Source organism: Geospiza fortis, unplaced genomic scaffold (genome assembly GCF_000277835.1).
Source record: "Geospiza fortis unplaced genomic scaffold, GeoFor_1.0 scaffold66, whole genome shotgun sequence".
NCBI lineage: Eukaryota > Metazoa > Chordata > Aves > Passeriformes > Thraupidae > Geospiza > Geospiza fortis.
This window is the reverse complement of record NW_005054312.1, coordinates 8,097,443-8,117,937: the sequence shown is the minus strand read 5'-3', so window position 1 is coordinate 8,117,937 and position 20,495 is coordinate 8,097,443. Positions and strand designations below refer to the sequence as shown.

The window sequence follows — 20,495 nt, the reverse complement described above, 5'->3', positions numbered from 1 at the left end:
GCAGGAGGCTTTTTCTCTGGAAGGAGTCCAGGAGTGTACATTGTAGCCTCTGTTCAAATTCACTGCTGTTAAAGGGATGATTTTTGTGCAGGGCACAGGTGGGTACAGTTGTAGCAGTGGCTGACTGCTCACCTCTGCTGTTTGGCTGGTGGCAGCTAGAAAATCCAGTGCATATCCCTTGTGTGGGTTGGCCTTGGTGCCAGGTGCCCACCAAAGCAGCTCTGCCACTCCACTCCCCAGCAGGACAGGGGAGAGAAAATGCAATGAAAGGCTTGTGGATCAAGATAAGGACGGGGAGAGATCACTCAGCAGTTAGAGGCTGTTATTTGTCATAGGCAAAACAGGCTCAGCTTGGGGAAATTACTTTCATTTATGGCCAATCAAATCAAAATGCATACTGTTTTCACAAATCTGTAGAGTATTGTAAGGTTTTAAAGCGGAGATTTCATTCTTAAATTTATTTGGATTTAAAATAAACTTACTGAAATGCATGCATGAACATACTGAAATCCACATGCTAGTTTAGGAAGATGTGATAATGGTCATTGGTCATGTTAAAAAATTAATTAATTTTAGATGATTCTGCTGTTTGTTGTATATTAACAGAGCCTTACAACTCTATTAAAATTGTGGTAAAAGTGATGGTTGATTTTGACTGCCAGAATTTAGGCATTTAATGGTTTTATATTATGCTACAATAGAGTTAAATGTATTTGTAAAAAAAAAATTATTGCTCAAACACTTAGAAATTTAAAAGTTAGATCCTTAAATCACAAGAAAACAGAAGCACTGCACAGTGAAGGGAGCATAATCCCCTACAAGGTACAGGTTTAATATGAGTCTGAATAAATAATTTCCAAATAACAGCTAAGAGGAGGCTATTTAAATTGTCAATCACAGATCATGGAAAGGACATGGTGGGAGTATCAAGAGCTACTTGCATAGCAGTAGCTGTTCAAAACACAATTGATATTGCTGTTTTAATTGTACCCACATTAGAGAAGATTATTTTTTCCTTTTTTTTTTTTTTTTTGGGCATCCCACAGGTCATAAACATTGACGGAACAATGAGGAAAACCCTCTTAGAAGACAAGCTTCCACACATATTTGGGTTCACACTGCTGGGGGACTACATCTACTGGACTGACTGGCAGAGAAGAAGCATTGAAAGAGTTCACAAGATAAAGGCCAGCAGAGACATCATTATTGATCAGCTGCCAGATTTAATGGGCCTTAAGGCAACGAGTGTCACCAAGGCATTTGGTAAGCATGGGCAACATAGCATGGGTCTCTAGGAGTCTTTATATGGCCTTGCTTTCATTAGACAGCTGTTGATCACTTGTAATGAGAATAACTGTGATCTGATGGGTTTGAAAGGAAAATGACACCTATTGTTTCTAAAGTTGGGAAAATACAGTGTTACAAGAGAAGTGGCTTCCAGTTTTTAGTGACATAAATCTTCCAGAGCTTTCACTGCACTCTTTAAATTTTTATGGGGTTGTTGCTCTATGCTACAGGAATCATTATTCTCAGAGAAATGCCCTATTTCCTGCTGCTCTTTCCTTCCAAAGTCCCATGATGTTAGCAGAATGCTTTTCACTGTTGGATGGTATAGGCACAGTCAATCACCGTTACAACCCTGCCCCAAAGCAGTGGCACTTTAATATTAACTCTTAACATCTCAGTTGTACCTAAATCTTAACAACTAAAACTTCTCCTTAGCACAGTATCAGCAGCTGGATCTCCATGTCCTTCCATTGCATCTCTGAAAGGTGGAGCCAGTGTTTGAGGTCCTCTGCTGGCACTGTGCAGCAAGTGTCACAGAACCTCCTGGTTTCAGTGCACCACAGATTTTCCAGCTACCTGGAACACTGGAATTTGGGCATAGCAATAAACAGATTCATTAGTCAGCTGTTAAAATTACTGAGAAGAGTCACAATGGAGAAATGGCATCAGTCAGAAATACGTGTGCCCTAAAATAGGGAAAATGAAAAGAGCCCTGGTTGAGACTGATCTTTGAGAATTTCTTTTGTGTGTGTGGTAACATTATTAAAATACCTAAATCCTTGGTTCCAGCAGATGGAGAGAGGCACTCATGTATGTGTTGGTCCTTACTTTCCCCTACACATTCCATCCCCATCACATGAAAAAATAATTGTGAGATTGTGGTGATCTTGTTGGAACTGCTTCTGCTAATGACTCTTCTCAGCTTTAAATTAAACAGGTGGGAAAGAACTGCGATTATCCAGCTCTTTTCTCACCCTTTTGTATCACTGAACATTTGCAAAAGCTGGTGGTTTCAAAGAGATATGAAGATGGAGTACTTGGTGAAAAGTAGCTAATTAAATATCTGTCTTCAGTGTACAAATTTAATCTTTGGGGAGGCAAGAAAGATCTGTTTGTAGATGGTATTTGTACAATAGGAGGGATAGGTCCAGCTTTGTAATCCTGGGTAGGCAGGAAGGATCCACTTGGAGTGCCTTTTTTGTTTTTTTTTTTAAGAATTCCCTGCTGACAACTCATAGTGTTAACTTACTTTGGAAAATTATACTGTATTTTTGCTCAACCTCCTGTGCTCCCCTTTCCCTTTTACCTCCACAATGCACTAATATATGTTTTGTTTTAGTTGTTGGGTTTTTTGTTTTTTTTAAGGAACTAATTCAATGCACTAATACCTGTTCTGGTTTGTTGTTTTATTTATTTATTTTTTCAAAGGAACTAATTCATGCGCAGAGAACAATGGAGGCTGCAGCCATCTGTGTTTCTTTACACCCCAGGAGGCCAGGTGTGCCTGTCCCATCGGCCTGGAGCTGTTGAGTGACATGAAGACTTGCATCATTCCTGAAGCCTTCTTAGTTTTCACAAGCAGAGCAGCAATTCATAGGATTTCCCTTGAAACCAATAATAATGATGTTGCTATTCCTCTTACTGGAGTCAAGGAAGCGTCTGCTCTGGATTTCGATGTCTCTGATAACAGAATCTATTGGACTGATGTTAGTTTGAAGGTATTACTGACGTGTGAATTCCTTGACTATAAAGCCACAGAGCAGTGACTTTGATCTAACAAAGGTCTCTGTTACATGATCTGTCCTGCAGTTGCCAGTGTTGTCATTGAATTGCATCCAAGGAGACCCTTGGAGATGAAGACAGTTGCGTTGCTGAATGCACAGTAGGGTGACAGGCATCTTCTTGCTTCAAATAAAAATCCAGAGTGGTGTCTGCTCGTACCAAATGCCTGAATCTTGGATGCTGCATGTGTTGCATCCATATATGTGTCTGCTGTAGAAAAGCTGACTTTATGTCAGAGTAGACTAATTTAAACATTGAGCTCAGCAGCCCCCTGAGTTTTCTATCCTCTTCCAGTTTTGACTTGGAAGACAATTGTATTCAGTATTAACGTTTGACAAGTGAACTTTGAATTGTTTGCTGTTAGTCTGTGGTTTCAGCTTGGCACAGAAAAATCCAGGGAACTTGTCCAGTCTCCTCCACACTGTGTTAAGGGCCCACCTGCCCCCAGTTCTGTCTCAATGTGTTCCCCAGAACACATTTCCTGTGATGTTTGGTACACATCCAGGTGCGTGCTAAACTCAGGGTTCTGCTCTTCATCAGCGTTACTTTTGAAGTGAAATAAGTATTTGGTAGAAAATAACAGATTCACTTCACTGGAACTTTATTCTATTTAGACTCTTAATTGGTTTTCCAAGAGCAATCAGAGTTTCCTTGCCAGTGTGCCCAAAACTCACTTTTGGAGCCTACAGGGCTTGGGCAGTTTCCTTAGCCTCTCTGTGAGGACTAATGAGGGCTGTGCTTCAGAGTTAGCAGTGCTGCCTGTGCTGTGGATAGCGTTCCTTCAGGAAGAGTGCCAGTGTAATAAATTAGTGCAGTGTAGACACAGTTACTAAATAAATCTCACACAAGCACGTGGAGAGCAGGAGTTGTGGACACTTAACCATTTGTACTGGAAAGCACATCATTTCAGTTGTATCAGAGAGTAGATCTCAGTCTGTGCAGGACGGGAAAACATTTTACTTGTTTGTTGCCTCCCAAATTTTCCAGCATACTGTATTTTCATATACATACCAGGTATCTTCCAGCACCTCTGGGTTGTCATTCCCCTTGTCCCCCACATCTAGCTGCTCAGGAGCAGGTATTGTAACTTCAGAGCTCACAGTGATCACCCTTTCCTTCAGTGCCCACTTCCCTGGTCTCTGCATGCCTCTGGTTATAAGAGGACACATTTTCAAGAACTACACTATGTGATTTCAGGGTTTGACATTTACCTTTAAAAGTGTAAAGTGTCTCTGACCCTTACACATCCATGTACTGAATTATTAAGAAATCAATAGCTGAAATATTGGCAGGCATGTAGACTGATTGCTCAGTGTTGATAAGCAAGGTGGGTATTTGGTCCTGGAAGTTACTATTTCCCTGGGCATTGTTTCCGAGCTGTTAGCAGTGTCTTATTGGTATGTGTGCAGTCCTTGCCCTATGACTTATTTTGATGAGTGTGTATAACTAAAATGTAGATGGGATCAGTAGATGTGCTCTGATGTAGACATGCTCCAGGTGACTGATTATGAGAAACAATTTAATTTAGATGCCACTGAGATGTGTTTCTGAGACTTAAAACATTACAGGGAAGTAAATAATTTTTTAAAACCAGCTTCTTGTGTGCAAATAGAAGAGAGGGAGAGGTGTCAATGAAAAATCTGCAGCTACATACTGCTTTCTGAAAATCATGTCCTTTTCAGATGTCTTGGCCATCAGAAACCACTAGCTTTCTGAAAATTCAGGTGTTTTTCTCCTTAGAATTTCTATGTCTTTTTTGACAACAGAAATTAGTTGTTTAAAAAGTAACAATGACTGGGTTTTTTTGTACCAATTTCTTTTTGTACACCAAACTTCATGATAATTCCTCTTTATTTCACTGGGGTATCCATAAGCACTGTAATATTTTTACACCATTGTTTTCCAGACCATAAGCCGAGCTTTCATGAACGGGAGCTCTGTTGAACATGTGATTGAGTTTGGGCTAGATTATCCTGAGGGAATGGCTGTGGACTGGATGGGCAAGAACCTCTACTGGGCAGATACTGGAACCAATCGCATCGAAGTCGCCCGCCTGGATGGACAGTACAGGCAGGTCCTTGTGTGGAAGGACCTGGACAACCCAAGGTCTCTGGCTCTTGATCCCACCAAAGGGTAAGGGACTCTCTTGTTTTTCAAAGCTTTGTGTGGGTCTTCTTGTATGTAACAAGTTATTTGGCACAGCTCTATTTCTTCAGTCTTTGAAAAGGCAGTAAACCTTCCATGATCCTATGGGTTACAATGAAAAAGTAATAATTGTCAAAAATACTTTACTGCCTTCATGTTAGAAAAAGGAGTATTGTGATGCTGCACATAGCCATGTGGGTTTTGGTTTTTTGTTTGTTTTTTTTTCAAGTGCTGCAAAGAAATTTAGATAGGCAAAGCATGCAGCTGTACCTGGCTGATGTCCTGTTTCTGTTGCATTTCTCATTGCAGATACATGTACTGGACTGAGTGGGGAGGCAAACCCAGGATCGTTCGAGCCTACATGGATGGGACAAACAGCATCACTTTGGTGGACAAAGTGGGGCGTGCCAATGACCTCACTATTGATTATGTGGACCAAAGGCTCTACTGGACTGACTTAGACACAAGCATGATTGAGTCATCAAATATGCTGGGTAATCTAATGTTATGTTACACCAGCCAGTACAGAAATACGCACTGGCCAGAGTAAAGTAATTGAATAATAGGAAATTTGAGCAATATAACTAATAGTAAATCTGTGTGTATATTTTCTTATAAAAGGAAACAGAGTTCAGTGTTTGAGAAAATTTTAAAAACCTTCATAAATTCATAACCATGTGATGATTTATAATGGTAGTGAGATGTCATTTTTCTCTGTTGATGTGAAACTGTCTGTGTTGTACCAAAGCAGAGATGGCCTCCGAGTTCTCCAAGTGTTGCCTCTTGAGCAGATGCTACTTAGTAAAGAATCCCATGTTGCTGATTTGGAAAATGAGGTTTTATTTTAAAAAGAAGAAAAATATTTTTCTGCATGCCAGTCACACTCTTCATTTTATGCCATGGGAATTGTCCTTTAGTGGGTTATCCTTGTTTTTGCAGGACAAGAACGAGAAATCATAGCAGATGATCTACCTCATCCATTTGGATTAACCCAGTACAGTGACTACATCTACTGGACAGACTGGAATCTTCACAGCATAGAGAGAGCAGACAAGACCAGTGGGAAGAACAGGACCCTTATTCAGGGCCATCTGGATTTTGTGATGGATATATTGGTCTTCCATTCTTCTCGTCAGGACGGCTTGAATGATTGTGTGCAGAATAATGGCCATTGTGGTCACTTGTGCCTTGCCATCCCAAATGGATTTAGGTGTGGCTGTGCTGCTCATTACACCTTGGATCCCAACAGCAGGAACTGTAGTTGTAAGCCTTTTTGTTTGCTATTGTGTTCTTCAGTGCTTGTGGCTCCCAGGTGCTAAAAGGGAAGGGGTCCCAAGTATGTTTCAAAGGTTCTGATTTTAAAAATGATCTTTGAATATGAGGACAGAGTATAGAATTTTATATCAATTTTTGTGACATGTGCTAGTCATGGAAATTTGTATTTCAAGTCTTAGAAATGACAGCGCTGTCAAGTCTGGTCTTTCTTGTTTTACCAGAAGCGCTTTCTAGGTGATTCAGCTGTGTGAGTGAACCTTTCCCACTGCTTACCTAAGTGTGTAGCTGGCGGAAAAGAAATTACCAACAAAAAATGTCTTTTTCGCTTACATGCTTGATAAAGTCAGCTAAAATAACACTCAGGAAAGCAGTCTAACTCCTAAGTAGTCTGCCCAACTTGCAGATGCACTTAAAATACATATAAGTTTGTTTTCTCCCTGCATGTGATATTATGAGCCTGCCAGTTGACTGGTTGTCCAATAGGAGCTTAAGTTTCCAGTAGAAATGGCACATGAATAGAAAATGGGTGCATAGTAGCATATAAGGCAATTTTAACTGAATGAAAGGGTGAATTTTTGAAAGGCAGGTCTTGCAGATTTAACCTGATCTCCTTCTATAACTATAGAAAGAAACATTTCAACTTTACAGCAAAAATCTCCAGTTATGAGTTATTTAATTTTCATTGTGAATATTAGTGTCTCTTTGTGACTTTATTCTAAATAGTCTGTTTCTTCTGTGGAGATATATTTTTGGGAATTGTGCTTTCTCATGCATTCTGTTTTGGCTTGTTTCAGCCCCTGCCAGTTTCCTGCTATTTAGCCAGAAATCTGCCATCAGCAGAATGATACCTGATGATCAGCAAAGCCCAGATATCATCCTACCTATGCATGGTCTGAGGAATGTCAAGGCTATTGATTACGATCCCTTAGATAAATTGATCTACTGGGTGGATGGACGACAGAATATTATAAAAAGAGCCAAAGATGATGGCACCCAGGCAAGTGTACATCTTGTATATAGTTTTGTTTCAGTCTTTTTGTGTGCTTTTACTTTATGCTTGACCTTCCTCTTCTATCTGCCACACCAAGGGATCATCACTGTCAACTGCTCTTGTCACCACTTACTCATGGATATTCTATTTATATAAGAGAATTACTGAATGTTTTTAGGGTTGTGGTTTTAGGGGTTTCTAAACCATTAGGCAGGTAAACCATGCTTTCTATGCAGTCAGTGTTCTGCAGTCAGTCATCAGAGTGATGGCTGGAAATCATTGCCCATGTGCTGTCTTGCAGCCTTTCACTGTGATGAGTACCCCAAACCAAAGCCAGAACCCGGAGAAGCAGCCCCACGACCTCAGCATTGATATCTACAGCCACACCTTGTACTGGACCTGCGAGGCCACGAATTCCGTCAACGTGCACCGGCTGAGCGGCGAATCCATCGGGATGGTGCTGCGGGGGGAGCACGACAGGCCCAGGGCCATCGTGGTGAACGCAGAGCGTGGGTGAGCTCCCTCCTGCCCCTCTGTGCCTGGGAATCTTGTGCTGCATCTGTCTGTTTCTGCAAAGAAAGTTTTGAATTTTGCTCAGGGTGTGGGTGACTGCTTACCCAGTTCTGGGTTCTGGAGGTATCCAGCTTTCCCTTCCTGTTCTCTCCTTTGCCTCTGTTCTCACAGCCATGTGTGAGGCACTAACCCAGGTGGTGACAGCAAAGTAAAACCACCTTGTACTCTTCTCTCTGTGGATGCACAGCCCTGCCACCTGGTAGCAAAATCAAGAGAGTCTGTATCACCTCAGAATCTGGGTCATAAATGTTTAGTCATCATAAAACAAATGTTTCCAGGGGTAGAGAAAGGAGCCTTGAATTTGATACAACTATTCCTGCTAATGTAGTAGTATAAAGTTTAAACACTTGAACCCCTTATGTTCTATACGTTCTTAAGTTAGTTCTGATGTAGTGTGTATCTTAAAAACCTCTGAAATGAATTGAAGCAGGTGGGATGCACTAGAGTGATTTCCCACAGGAGGAAAATATGTTGTTTTGCTGCAAAGCAGCTTTGGTTAGATTCAACAGACACTCTCTCTGCTTCTGGTCGTTAGTAGCTTCCTTCTTAGATGTCAAAGATAGATGTTGCTTTGCTGTTCTCTTGAATAAGTGAGATGCTTAAATCCCAGTTTACTGCTAAATGGCTTGCCATGTGCTTGACAGATGTTGAATGACAATATTTCACAAATGTGTGGATACAGTAGTACCCAGAGACTCTGTCTGGAGTGTTTATAGGACTGGTGTTTTATACCAGTGTACTCTGCACTGTTCAAAAGCTGTTGTGGGGAGAGGGGGATTAGAGGAAAGATTCTAATCTTATTGGGACTAAGTCACTTGGATATAGTTTGTATTTATAAAAGCTTATCTGCTTTCTCCATTAAAATGGGAGTTTGGGTTTGTTGATCTCTAAAACTCTCAACTTTTCTGGTCAGGTTTTCAAGTGATTTAACGCTAAATCCGTTTCTGAATTAAAGGAGGAAAAATGAGGAAGACATTGTGTTAAACCCTGTGACTGTCTGGGAGAGCTGAATGAGTGATCTTCAATGGCTTCTGCCATGATTACAGAAATTCCTTCCTCCACCTCTCCCTTGGGTGCATGTTCTGACTGCTGCCTCCCCTCCTTGTGCTGTAAGGAAAGGCTGTGCAGCAATGCAGCCCATGCTGTTGGAGAGTTTGCCCATGTTACTCACCACTGAAAAAATAATGGACTCTTCCTTTAAAGAGGTCTCAGTTCATCGTGGGGGTGCACAAACCCTTTTTTCTCTATCCATGAGGGTGACAGAGACCGCTTTTGTTTGCAACTGAACTGGCTTAGACAGATATAAAGAATTAATGGAACTAAGATGTCAGGAACATGCCATCCTCAGTTGTTCTTCTGTAATCTTGTCTCGAGTTTGGTAGGAAATTTTACATGCTGAGAAGGAGAAGTTACCTAGAAGGGGAGGAGGTGGTGGTTAATGGTTTTTTTTGTCAGAAAGAACTTCTGGACTTCGATTTGTAAGTGGAGACAGCTTTACCCAGGGAGAGTTGCAGAAGGTCTGTGCTGGTCTCTTACAACCCTCAACTCTGTGCAGGAGCAGTGCTGCTGGTGCAGCAGTGCTGAGGCACTTTGTGGCATGGAGATAAATCCTACTAATTTCAGGCTGAGTGTGTCAGTTAGCAGATGTTTGGTTCTGGATCTTTGCACCTGAGAGCAGTCACCACAGCCATGCCTGTGAAACCATTCCCTCTTACAAGACCCTGTGTGCAGAGGGGAATTGCCTGTCCCTGGAGCTCACACTCAGTGGTGCTGTCTCTGTTCTCAGGTACATGTACTTCACCAACATGCAGGAGAGAGCCCCCAAGATTGAGCGTGCAGCCCTGGATGGCACAGAGAGAGAAGTGCTTTTCACAACTGGCTTGATCCGACCTGTAGCCCTGGTGGTTGACAACAAGCTTGGAAAGCTTTTCTGGGTGGATGCGGATCTGAAGCGCATTGAGAGCTGTGACCTGTCAGGTATGTGCTCTGAAGTGAAACATTTGCAGCACAGTGCTAGCATGTACAGGACATTGTTCCCTCTTTGATGCTGAGCCTGGTGACTTTCATCTCCACCGCTGCCAGTTCTGTGTAGGCAGTCACAGACAGCAATTGCTGGTGGGCTCCCATCTTTGATGTAATTAGAATAGACATGACTGTAATGATTGACACCCTCCAAGACAGACATTTGACTTTTGATGTGTTCTGAAAGTGTTGTTAGTCGTGGAACCCCTAAATAACCTCCTCTGTGCCCCTTTGTTTTTCTTAGTGGTTTGAAAAGTTTGCATACTTTTCAATCTTTCTTTCTCTGGAGCTTACAGCTTAATAAATCAAGGTAGCTTGAAAAAAACAAACAGAAGAAAGGGCAATGTTTTGGTTTTTTTCTAATCTGGGTGATAAGACAGCTCATCTGAAACAACAGTGTTGCAACACACTGGAGAGATGCCAACTCATCACAGTTTCCCCACATTAGTAATATAAAGCATTGCTCCATATACAAAGCAATAGCTCTTCATGGATCTTAGAGAGCACAGTTCATCACTGACTTTTAAAAGCACTTGATAGTGCTGAGGAAGTGGAGAAATTTGCTCTGGTGAGCAGTATAGAACAGAGGATGCAGTGGCCCTACTTTCTGTCTCATGACTTGTTCTCTCATCATCATCCATGTATCAAGAAATGAAGCCCATAAAGGAAGTGCAGAGAGAAGGGAACAAGTGTGAAGGAATAGCAGCTGGGCTGTTGTAGTGATTGGTACATGCTATGGAGAATTGAATCTCCAATTTTGGTGACTCTTCTTGCCATGTGGTCACATCCTTCCCTTGTGTTGCAGTGAAGCAACGAACTAAAACAGCAGAAGGCTGCTCACCTTTTTACAAGGGTAGTTTGCTTTTGAGCACCTAAAACTGACTCAAGGTCAGACTCTTCCAAAGCAGAGATGAAAACAATGAAGCTGCAGATGGAAAGGTAGAGCAGCCCATGTCTTTCATCAGTTACCAGGCTGAATAGGGGGGAGTATTGTCAAACTGCCTGAGCAGCCACAAAATGCTCAGTCCAGGATAGGCATCAGGGAACCTACAAAAATTTGTAGGAGAAAAGATAAGAGGAAGACAAGACTTTGACATATGAAACAAACCACATTTGAGAAGAAAATGAGCAAAATACTTTTCAAAAAATATTTTTGAGAAAATAGTTTTCTGAGCAAAATGGGCATATGTTAGGAAAAGGTTTTTAGCATAAACTAAGGCTGCTGAATAAATAGTTCCAAAATTGTGTATAGCATCATTCATGCCAGTTAAACTGGTCTAGATACCCTTATTCCATTATAGACTTGCAGAGGTGACATGGTTATGGAGATTCCTGAGGTTTGCGCTGTACCCTGATTAAAACAGCATCCTGCTAAATCAGGGAATAGCCTCAGATGTCCAGTGCTTAACTTTCAGAGAGGCATGAAAGAACTATAAACCCATCTATAACAGTTTTCTTTACAAGGTTCTTGAATTTTTCAGTTGGAGTTAGACCAAAAGTTTCAGTTGGAGTTAGACCAAAAGTTAGACCATTCCCCCTTGTCCTATCACTATCTGCCCATACAAAAAGTCGGTCTCCCTCTTTTTTAGTTGAATTCAGTTCTCATTGCGCTTTTATTATGTGGATTCTATAATCTCATTTTGTGTAGATACTAAAAACTTACATTTTTTATATATAAGCAGACATAAGGTCATAGTTCCAAAATTAATTATGAGAGCAGAAGCAGCACCAAGTTATGATTTTGTTTTAAATTTTAATTTTTTTAATCAAGAATATCCAGTTACACAGGCATACACAGGGTTGAATGGTTTCAATGAATTAATAGAATAATTTGGAATATCTTCACCCTAGAAAAGAATAATAAAAGCAATAACTAAATGACTCTAAGTGTAGGGCAGTACGCAGTAGAAGACTGTGTAAGAAGACGCAAGTAATTAAAGTGAAAACTGATAATAAAAGCATTTTTACTTGACCTCTTTTTTACTCACTGGTTTAAAGAAGATTTTCACACATTTTTATAAAGCAGAGAGCTTGAGCATTTGACAGTGTTCCTATTTAGGAGCATATTGAGTAATTTAAAGTTTGAGTTTTCTGATGGGTTACTAAATAAAAAAAGTTGGGTTTTTTTTAAAGAGCTTTTCTTTTTTGATCATACATCTGTGGTTGTCACTTAGACTGGGACAAGGTTTGGTACTTGCCTCTTGCTTTGCATGATGAATTTGTTCTGTTGGAGTAACAGCAGTGAAACTAAAGTGGTTATATTTCGCTCTCACTTATATATTCCAGAAAAAATGTACAGCTCTGTGTGTGAGTGCACTATAAAACCTTTGGCCCAAGAGCTGAGCCTGTATCAGCTTTTGGGAGTGCTCACAGCTGCACATCACAGAGATGTCAGTGTGGGGCTGAGCATGGCTAGCTGACCAGCCAGGCTGTGCAGGGATGAGCTGGGTTTCACATTGTATCTGCTTGCCCTCCAGGTGTGGCACGGGTAGCTTCTATCTGAGATGAGACTGAGCAAGCAGAGACAGATGAAGTCAGTGACCTTGTAACTCACTGTCTCCGAGGTTTGGTTTAGTTTTAGCTGGAATGTTGCTTTGTGATGTTTTTTTAAAGAATAACTTAGAAGTTGACTGGTGTAAAACTAATGTTTGTTTTTGTTGGTCTCAGGTGCCAACCGCGTGACCCTGGAGGACTCCAACATTCTTCAGCCCATGGGACTCACTGTGCTGGGGAATCACCTGTATTGGATTGATCGTCAGCAGCAGATGATTGAGAGAGTGGAGAAAGTGAATGGGTACAAAAGGACTAGAATTCAAGGCAGGATTGCTCACCTAACAGGCATTCATGCTGTGGAAGAGCTGGATATGGAAGAATTCTGTGAGTTTCAGTATCTGATGTCTTGGTCATTGTATCTCAAAGTCCTCATCTGTCTGGATATTGTAATAATGTTGCCCAGGGGCTTCAAGTAAGCCATGGAATGCTTTCAATTTGACCAGTCAGGGTTGCAGGAGAGGAGGAGAAACAAATTTCTCCTTCTTGGGGAGGGGACTATTGCTGCCCAGCTAGAAAATATGGTATCATGGCACTGAGTTACCTGCTTTGTGCAAGCTCACATGACACTGAATTCAGTCTAAAAGCTATTTAAAATTCTGGTTGTTAATTTTCTAAGTACACTCAAGTAATAGGTATTGGAAAAAACTCTAACAAGAACCAAAAGGGTTGTACTTGCCTTGTCTCTAGGTGCTTCAGACTCCCATGTAAAGGTATGTCTGATTTTGCTCAGCACAGTGGGTGATGTGAAATCCTGCAGTGAGGGAGGCAAAATGGGGAGGAAGCTCCTACAGTGAGTTGTACTGTGGATGTGGAATTTGTCTCCCAACAGGGATGGAGCATTTTAGGTGCTCACATCTGAAAGGGGTCATGCATGCAGGATGTTCTTTTTCTGGAGTAGTGGTCCAAATTACTATGGTTTGGTGGAGAGTGCAGAAACCTCTTCAAGCAGTCACTCCTCAAAATTACAACCTACAGCTCCTCCTGCTTAACAGGATTGTAAAAGAGAATACAAAACCACAAACAAAATGGGGGAGACAGAGGTCTCTGTTGCCTGTGATGAGTGATCTTCTATAGGGAGGATACATTGCTGTATAATGCTTTAATTCTCAGGAGAAATTATTAAACTCACAACAAACACTCTGTGTCACATGCATTAGTGTCTATGATGGCTGGAAGTGTTTTTGAACTTGTGTATGTGGGTAAGCTGTTACAAATCAGGTAACATAAGCATTTAAACTGTAGTATGTTCTATGGGGTAATCATGACCTAGAGGTTCTTTCTTTCTTTCACAATACCCAGCTCTTCTTCTGTGCCACTTCACACATTTCATATATATTGGTATATTTCAAAGGTCATACTGACTGAAGCAAAAAGATTTTGTTTAATTCTCAAAGTGTTAAAAAAGAAGTTTGCTTTTTCCCCACGTGTTTATTTAAGATAGGGAAAAAGAATCCTCTTTTGCAGCTGAAAAATTTCTATATAGGTGATTTCTGTTACAACAGGGGAGTAAATATACATAGGCACATGCAGTATATAGGCATGCACTTCTGTGAGCAACTCATGCCTGAAACACTGTATAAACTAGTAAATTTCTTAAAGGTAGAAAGCAGGTTGCTGAGAAGCCTGGACAGTTGGAAAACAACTTTGGCAGAGAAATTATGATATCTATGCAATTTGTTCCCTGTGTAAATTCTTGGTGCTGAGCAGTAGGAAAGAATGCACTGCTCAGCAGCATCACAAATAACAGCAGCTGTAGCCCCACAGATTGCTGCAGCAGATGCTCAGCTATCAGCCTGAATAAGCAGGCAAGAGACTGAGGCTCTTCTGACTCCTCTGGGCTGGGGTCATCAGACAGTGACCTCCCATCTCTGTGCCTGTTTCTTATCCATGTAATGTTCATCAAAAATCATTCTTTTAGGGCCTCTCAGTGCTTCTGGGTAACTGATTGGGAACACAAACGCGTAGCTTCCTGTCTTTAAAAAAAGACCCCAAAATCTTTGTGCCTATATTGCAGTTTTGTGAGGGACAGGGAAGCTGAGGCATTAGATACTAAGAGCTCTTTAAAGGAGAAGTCCTGAGGGTTTTGCAGGTTGGCATTCTGCAGTGGCATACATTGTTTCTTGATGCCTACCCTAGAAATGCAGGGGTGGCATCTAGGTAAAACATAAATGCAGCCTTCTCAAATCTGCATTTTCAGTTCTCTTCACCTCAGCTCCCAAATTCTTTTTAGAAGTTCTTGAAAGGTCTCCATATGATAAAATCTTAGAATGGTTTGGGTTGGAAGAGACCTTTTGAAGGTCATCAAGTTCCAACCCCCTGCAAGGGGCTGGGACATCTTCAACTGAATCAGGTTGTTCTATTACTAGGACTGGGAGAAATTTTGTCCTTATGAAGTAATAAATAAGCTTTCAAGCATTGAACTGAGAAATCCTGCAAGTATCTTCCTCATGATTTGTAGTGAAATCTTGCTTACTCAGACAGAAGTGGTTTGTGAGTAGTTTTTGATTTTGCCCTGTTGAGGAATAGTTATAATTTCTTTTATGCTACATAATGTTATTTTTGTGTGTTTCACCAGCTGTGCATCCATGCTCCCGTGACAATGGTGGGTGTTCACACATCTGCATTGCCAAAGGGGATGGAACTCCAAGATGTTCATGCCCTGAGCACCTTGTGCTTCTGCAGAATCTCTTAACATGTGGAGGTGAGTTATGTTTAACAGCACTGCTAATCAATTTGTATCAAAAATGTGGTGGCTGAGGTTGCATTCCAATCCAAAATGTGAATTTACACACAGTTTTTCTGTACATGTTGTGCTGCATCATGTGTTAAATTAGTCTTTGGTAGTTCTACCAGCTGTTTTCTTCTTGAGGTTTTGGGCACATGTGACCTCTCATTCTGAGCCGAATATTTTTCTTTGACCTTAAAATACTTGCATCTGCTACTGAGATATTTATAATTGCATGATGTGACAGGTTTGTGCTTTTAATAAGTGTTTATAAGATGATGTTACAGTGCATCAACCTGTGATGACCTAGCAGCAGAAATCGTGCCTATGATTCCCAGAGTATGACCCTCCAGTCTTTGAAATTAATTTGGCCTTATAATGTGAAACACTGTACTACTTATCAAATGCAGGCTACTTATCAAATGCAGGCTCTATTGAGATTCTTTTTAATTAAGGTAGCTCTCCTCTTTCCACATGGTAGACTTTTCCTTTAGCCTTCCTTTTTACCATCCTAGTTTTTTTTTTAAAACTGTTAGTGTTGCAGGGATCTATTCCAATATGTTAGCATTACACTTGCAGAGGAGATTCAAAACAAAACATTTTTTCTTCTTGGGAGCCATTATATCTTAACTTGTTTGGCTCTGTTGGTCCTTTTGATTTCTCATGTATTTATTTTGCTGTGGATTTCATTTTCTGGCTGAACTCTGAACTCCCATGGGACAGTCATTTCCATGATAAACTGTTTTCTTTCCCATGACCACAACAAGTTATGTGGCTTTAGAGTAGTGGTGGTTACATGGGGAGGGCAGGGTGGATCAATCTAATTATACTTCTTGCTGTAGTGTTGTTGCACAACGTGGACAGTGAGAGAGTCTCACATTCCACTCCTTTGGGGCTTCAGCTATAAATCTAAAAATTCAGGGGCCTCCATTTCAGTGTTTTGTTTTTTTTTATTCTAGCCTGCAACAGCTTTTTAACCCATCTTGTCTGTCCTAGTAACAGCCACTACCCAGTGTTTCAAAATAGCTTAGCTGGCTGGAGAGGATTTATCCATATTCTGGACATCCTTACGAATGCTTTTGTCAAGTTTTTAATGCAAACTTGTTCTTGCCAAGTGCAACCACAGTGCAACATTAAATATGCCTTTAAATGCAGAAGTAGTGATCTGTCTGTTGAATTATACAAACAGCACACTTGTATCAAGATATAATTCAATAATTACCTTAATGTGTGTGCGTGGAACATGTTATCTTACCTACAGCTGTCAGGTCACTGGATACATTTGTAATTCTCATATTCCTCCTCCAAATAATCATAAATGAGGAACTTTAAAAAAATCATAATTTCTTCAAGACCCAAGCACATTTTGATTTTTATTTACATTTTGTTTTTCAAGCTCTTGATTATACTTTTGTCTCATTCTTGAATTTTTTCTCCCTAATGAAGAAAGGACAGCAGCACTTTAAAAACTGTTTGCATGTAATTCTAGAATTTTTAGCACCACCCTCAGGAGAAAAAAGCACTCATACAGCTAAGAAACTTTCCTAATGCTGGGTTCTTTGTGAAGTCCATTCCTGAGCCTGAACCTTAAGGAAAGCCCACTGGGCTTCCAGAGGAGTGTTACCATCAGTGCCAGAGCACACCTCTAGCTTGGTCACACTGTTGTTGTAGGTAGGGTGTGATGTGGTTCTCTCCTAATCCAAGTGGTGAATATCTACTCAAAGCATTACTGGGCAATAGAAGCTGTGGGGAGGAGTGGCTGCCTCTGCTAAATGATGTCATTATGTCACAGGGGTTTGACCCAGCAACTTTTGAAATCAGTGGAAGTGTATGTGGCTGCTGCAGGGCTGTTTTGAGGTGGCTCCCTTTTTTTGACTGTAACTAATTGTTACTGACAACAACTGAGTGGATTTGCCCATTGTGTTTCTTTCATTGATAACAATAGTGGAAAATTGTGTGCTAACTTGTTGCATGTAAGAATTTGGAGCATTTTTTGCAATAGATCCTTGACCTGCACTGTGTTTGTATCCTGACATTGTGAAGAAAGTAACTATGGATGCCTTATAAGAGCATAATTGTTGCATCTCTATATGGGTTTGTAGCTGCTGTCTAATGCTATCAGTGCCTCACTGCAACTTGAACAGCAGTATGGACATGAAAAGGAGTCATACCAGAGTCTTGGGGTCCATGAAAAGTCAAACTTGAAGGAAGTCCCAGCTTTTTTAGGTCCAACAAATATAAAAATGGCCATGCACAAGTTAAAGTGGTCTATGTCTGTAGTGGGAGAATATAAGATTAGGACAGGTCTGCAGTGCTCCTTACACTGCTCTCTGAACCTTCACTGACCTGCAGCCCAGAGACTTTCCAGCAAGAGAACTTAGTGAATGTTTAGCAGTCCTATAAAGACTTTTTTTTGTCCATTCATATTTTTCAATTCATCACTGACTCAGATTTTTTTTTGTGGAAAAACCACTGGAAAAATAACAAAACAGATACTGTAGAAGCTACATTTTGTATGTTTTAGATGTATTCATTGCCAATTAACTTGATGTGTCAGGTTTTTTAATGAAGAATTGGTCCAGGCTAATAAAATTGCAGGGATTAAAATTGTTTAGGATCTGGTTTGCAATCAGAAATTGAGTATTCTTTTGTATTTATGTATATGACAGTGTCTTCCAAAGGGCGACTGTTAGAGACAAAGCAAGTATTTGTAGAGTAAGTATTTGTAGCTCCTGTCCTTAGTTCAGTGCTTGACTGCTAAAGCAAACTTCTTCTATCAGCATGCATCCAGTTTTTATTATGAAGTTGGTAAAATTTCATTCCCTATGCAGAATCATGTTTTCCTCTAAGCTGGAATCTTAGTGTAGTCACAGAAGAACTCTAGGGAAAAAGTGCTTTTCTTGACAAACTCTGTCATACTTGTACTCTGTTGAAAGGGATAAGGTTGTGTATACAAATCTGATCTGTTTTCTCTTTCTACAGAACCTCCAACTTGTTCCCCAGACCAGTTTACGTGTGCGACTGGAGAGATTGACTGTATCCCAATGGCATGGAGGTGTGATGGGTTTCCTGAGTGTGATGACCAGAGTGATGAAGACAGCTGCCCCATATGCTCTGCATCCCAGTTCCAGTGTGAGAAGGGACAGTGCATTGATGCACACTTGCGATGTAATGGAGAAATCGACTGTCAAGATAAATCTGATGAAGCAGATTGTGATAGTAAGATCAGTTTTCCTGAACTCATGGTTCTAACACAAGCATCCCTTTGGGATTCTAACTGTTCTTGAAATGTATAGATACAAGTCCTTTTTGTTAAGTCAGAAGTTCCTGAATATAGATAAGAAATCTAGCAGTTACTTAGCAAGGATATATTATACATAATATATCTATTATATATACATAATATAGGTATGGACTACATAACTACACATTACTATATTTTGTTAACATGTCAGGTGATCAACCACACTTTATTAGGTAATGTAGGAGATTCTTGCTGATTTGATCTTAGTTTTGCCCCAGCAGGACTGATTTGACAAAGGATTGGGAGTTACTGAGGCCAGAATTCTATTTTAGCTCCACTGAGTAAGAGGTATAACAGCAAGGGGGAAGAACCAGAGATGTGCAGGCTTGCAGTTTACCCACAGCAGTGTTCTGGCACCTACCTGGTCATAATATGAAACTCACTTGTTTCAGTTTTCTCAAGAGGCTCCAATGCTCCTGTGCTGTCAGAACTTGATTTTCCCTTTCTTTCCATGCAGCAATTTGCCTGCCCAACCAGTTCCGCTGTGCAAGCGGGCAGTGCATCCTCCTGAAGCAGCAGTGCGACTCCTTTCCCGACTGCATCGACGGCTCTGACGAGCTCATGTGTGGTGAGATGGCTTTTCTTGACATGCAGCTGCTGTGTTTGGGCATGTTCTGCACCCCTGTGCAGAGCCCTGGGCTTTGCAGAGCAGTATTCTTCAGGGAAGAATAGTGCAGAAGGGCCTTCAGAACCATCCCTAGGGAAACGTGATTTGACTGTGCTCAGTACCTTGGAACTTGCAGAGCTGCTGCTAAACCCAGAGTAGCTTTTAAAAATGTGCAGCCCTATCCACTGCAATAACAGGGCCAAACTGGAGGCTAATTATGTGGAGGAGCTAACATGCAATGAGCAAGTGTCCTCAAGAGACCGCAAACTGGTCTCTTACAGTGCAGGTGTGAAAAGAATATGTGGAGAGATGTTGATTTTTCTGGGAAAAATGTAACTCTGAATTCTCATGGCAGTAGGTATGTGCAAGTTGCAGACATGCTGATGGCAGTTGTTGTGTTAGTCCTTAGAGAGTCTGTTATTTTGCAGTTCAAAGTGAACAGTAAAATTCAATTACTTTTGCTCTTCTTGCAATTTCTGTTGTTTTGTTGTTGGGGTGACTAAAGCATGAAGTATTCAGGCAATGGGGCAGATGGAGGGAGTGTTTGGAATCACACAAATGGTTTAGCAAAATAGTTGAAACATTTTAGAATAAAAGCAAATAGATGTGCTGCTCTGTCTGTAGCTCATCCTGAACAAATAGCTTGCACTGAGTTTGTGTAGAGAAATGCTGTACTTACATTGCCTATAGGACTGTGAAGTTTTTAGTATCTTAGATTTTTCATATTTTGAAGCACCAGTATTCAGAAGCTGTGCCACTGCTGAGGTGAGAGGAGGGTTTGCCAGGTTTGATCCAAAGTAGCCTTGTTTCTTCCTTCCATCTTCATGGTGGATACTGCAAGGAAAAGTTTATTCATGAGTAAGAATGGTTAAAGGAGCCCTAGTTGTGAATAGAAAAAAGGCTGAAACAATGGAGACAAACTGTTGGAAATTTCAAACATGAACATGCTTCTCCCACATCTTCTTTATCTCTTTAGCTTTCATCCAGTTCCTCCAGTTTCCTGGATAATATAAGGCCACTTCTTCCTCTTTTTTTTTCCCTTCAGTTTCTTCATGCACTTGGCAAACTTTCTTGCTGCCAAGTTAATGCGGCTGTTTCCTGTTTGCACTTTGGGTCCAGTCCTGCAGTTAGATCTTAGCTGGTTTGAATGTGTCTTTATGTAGACATAGGATTGTCTCCTCTGGACCTCTTTGTGGAACAGAGCATTCTGCGGTTTCCCACTTGACTGAGG

The 20,495-nt window shown here is 40.8% G+C and overlaps 1 protein-coding gene across 1 annotated transcript in view; it reads left to right on the top strand.

The window, feature by feature from the left end:
* LRP5 (LDL receptor related protein 5) overlaps nt 1-20,495 on the top strand; it is a 93,797-nt gene that overhangs the window by 66,315 nt on the left and 6,987 nt on the right. The window contains exons 7-18 of the mRNA XM_005419500.3: nt 1,047-1,263; nt 2,716-3,005; nt 4,976-5,202; nt 5,524-5,708; nt 6,154-6,477; nt 7,284-7,486; nt 7,782-7,993; nt 9,840-10,030; nt 12,743-12,952; nt 15,204-15,329; nt 18,336-18,572; nt 19,115-19,225. Coding sequence (XP_005419557.3) covers nt 1,047-1,263; nt 2,716-3,005; nt 4,976-5,202; nt 5,524-5,708; nt 6,154-6,477; nt 7,284-7,486; nt 7,782-7,993; nt 9,840-10,030; nt 12,743-12,952; nt 15,204-15,329; nt 18,336-18,572; nt 19,115-19,225 — 2,533 coding nt within the window. The remainder of the gene's footprint in view (nt 1-1,046; nt 1,264-2,715; nt 3,006-4,975; nt 5,203-5,523; nt 5,709-6,153; nt 6,478-7,283; nt 7,487-7,781; nt 7,994-9,839; nt 10,031-12,742; nt 12,953-15,203; nt 15,330-18,335; nt 18,573-19,114; nt 19,226-20,495) is intronic.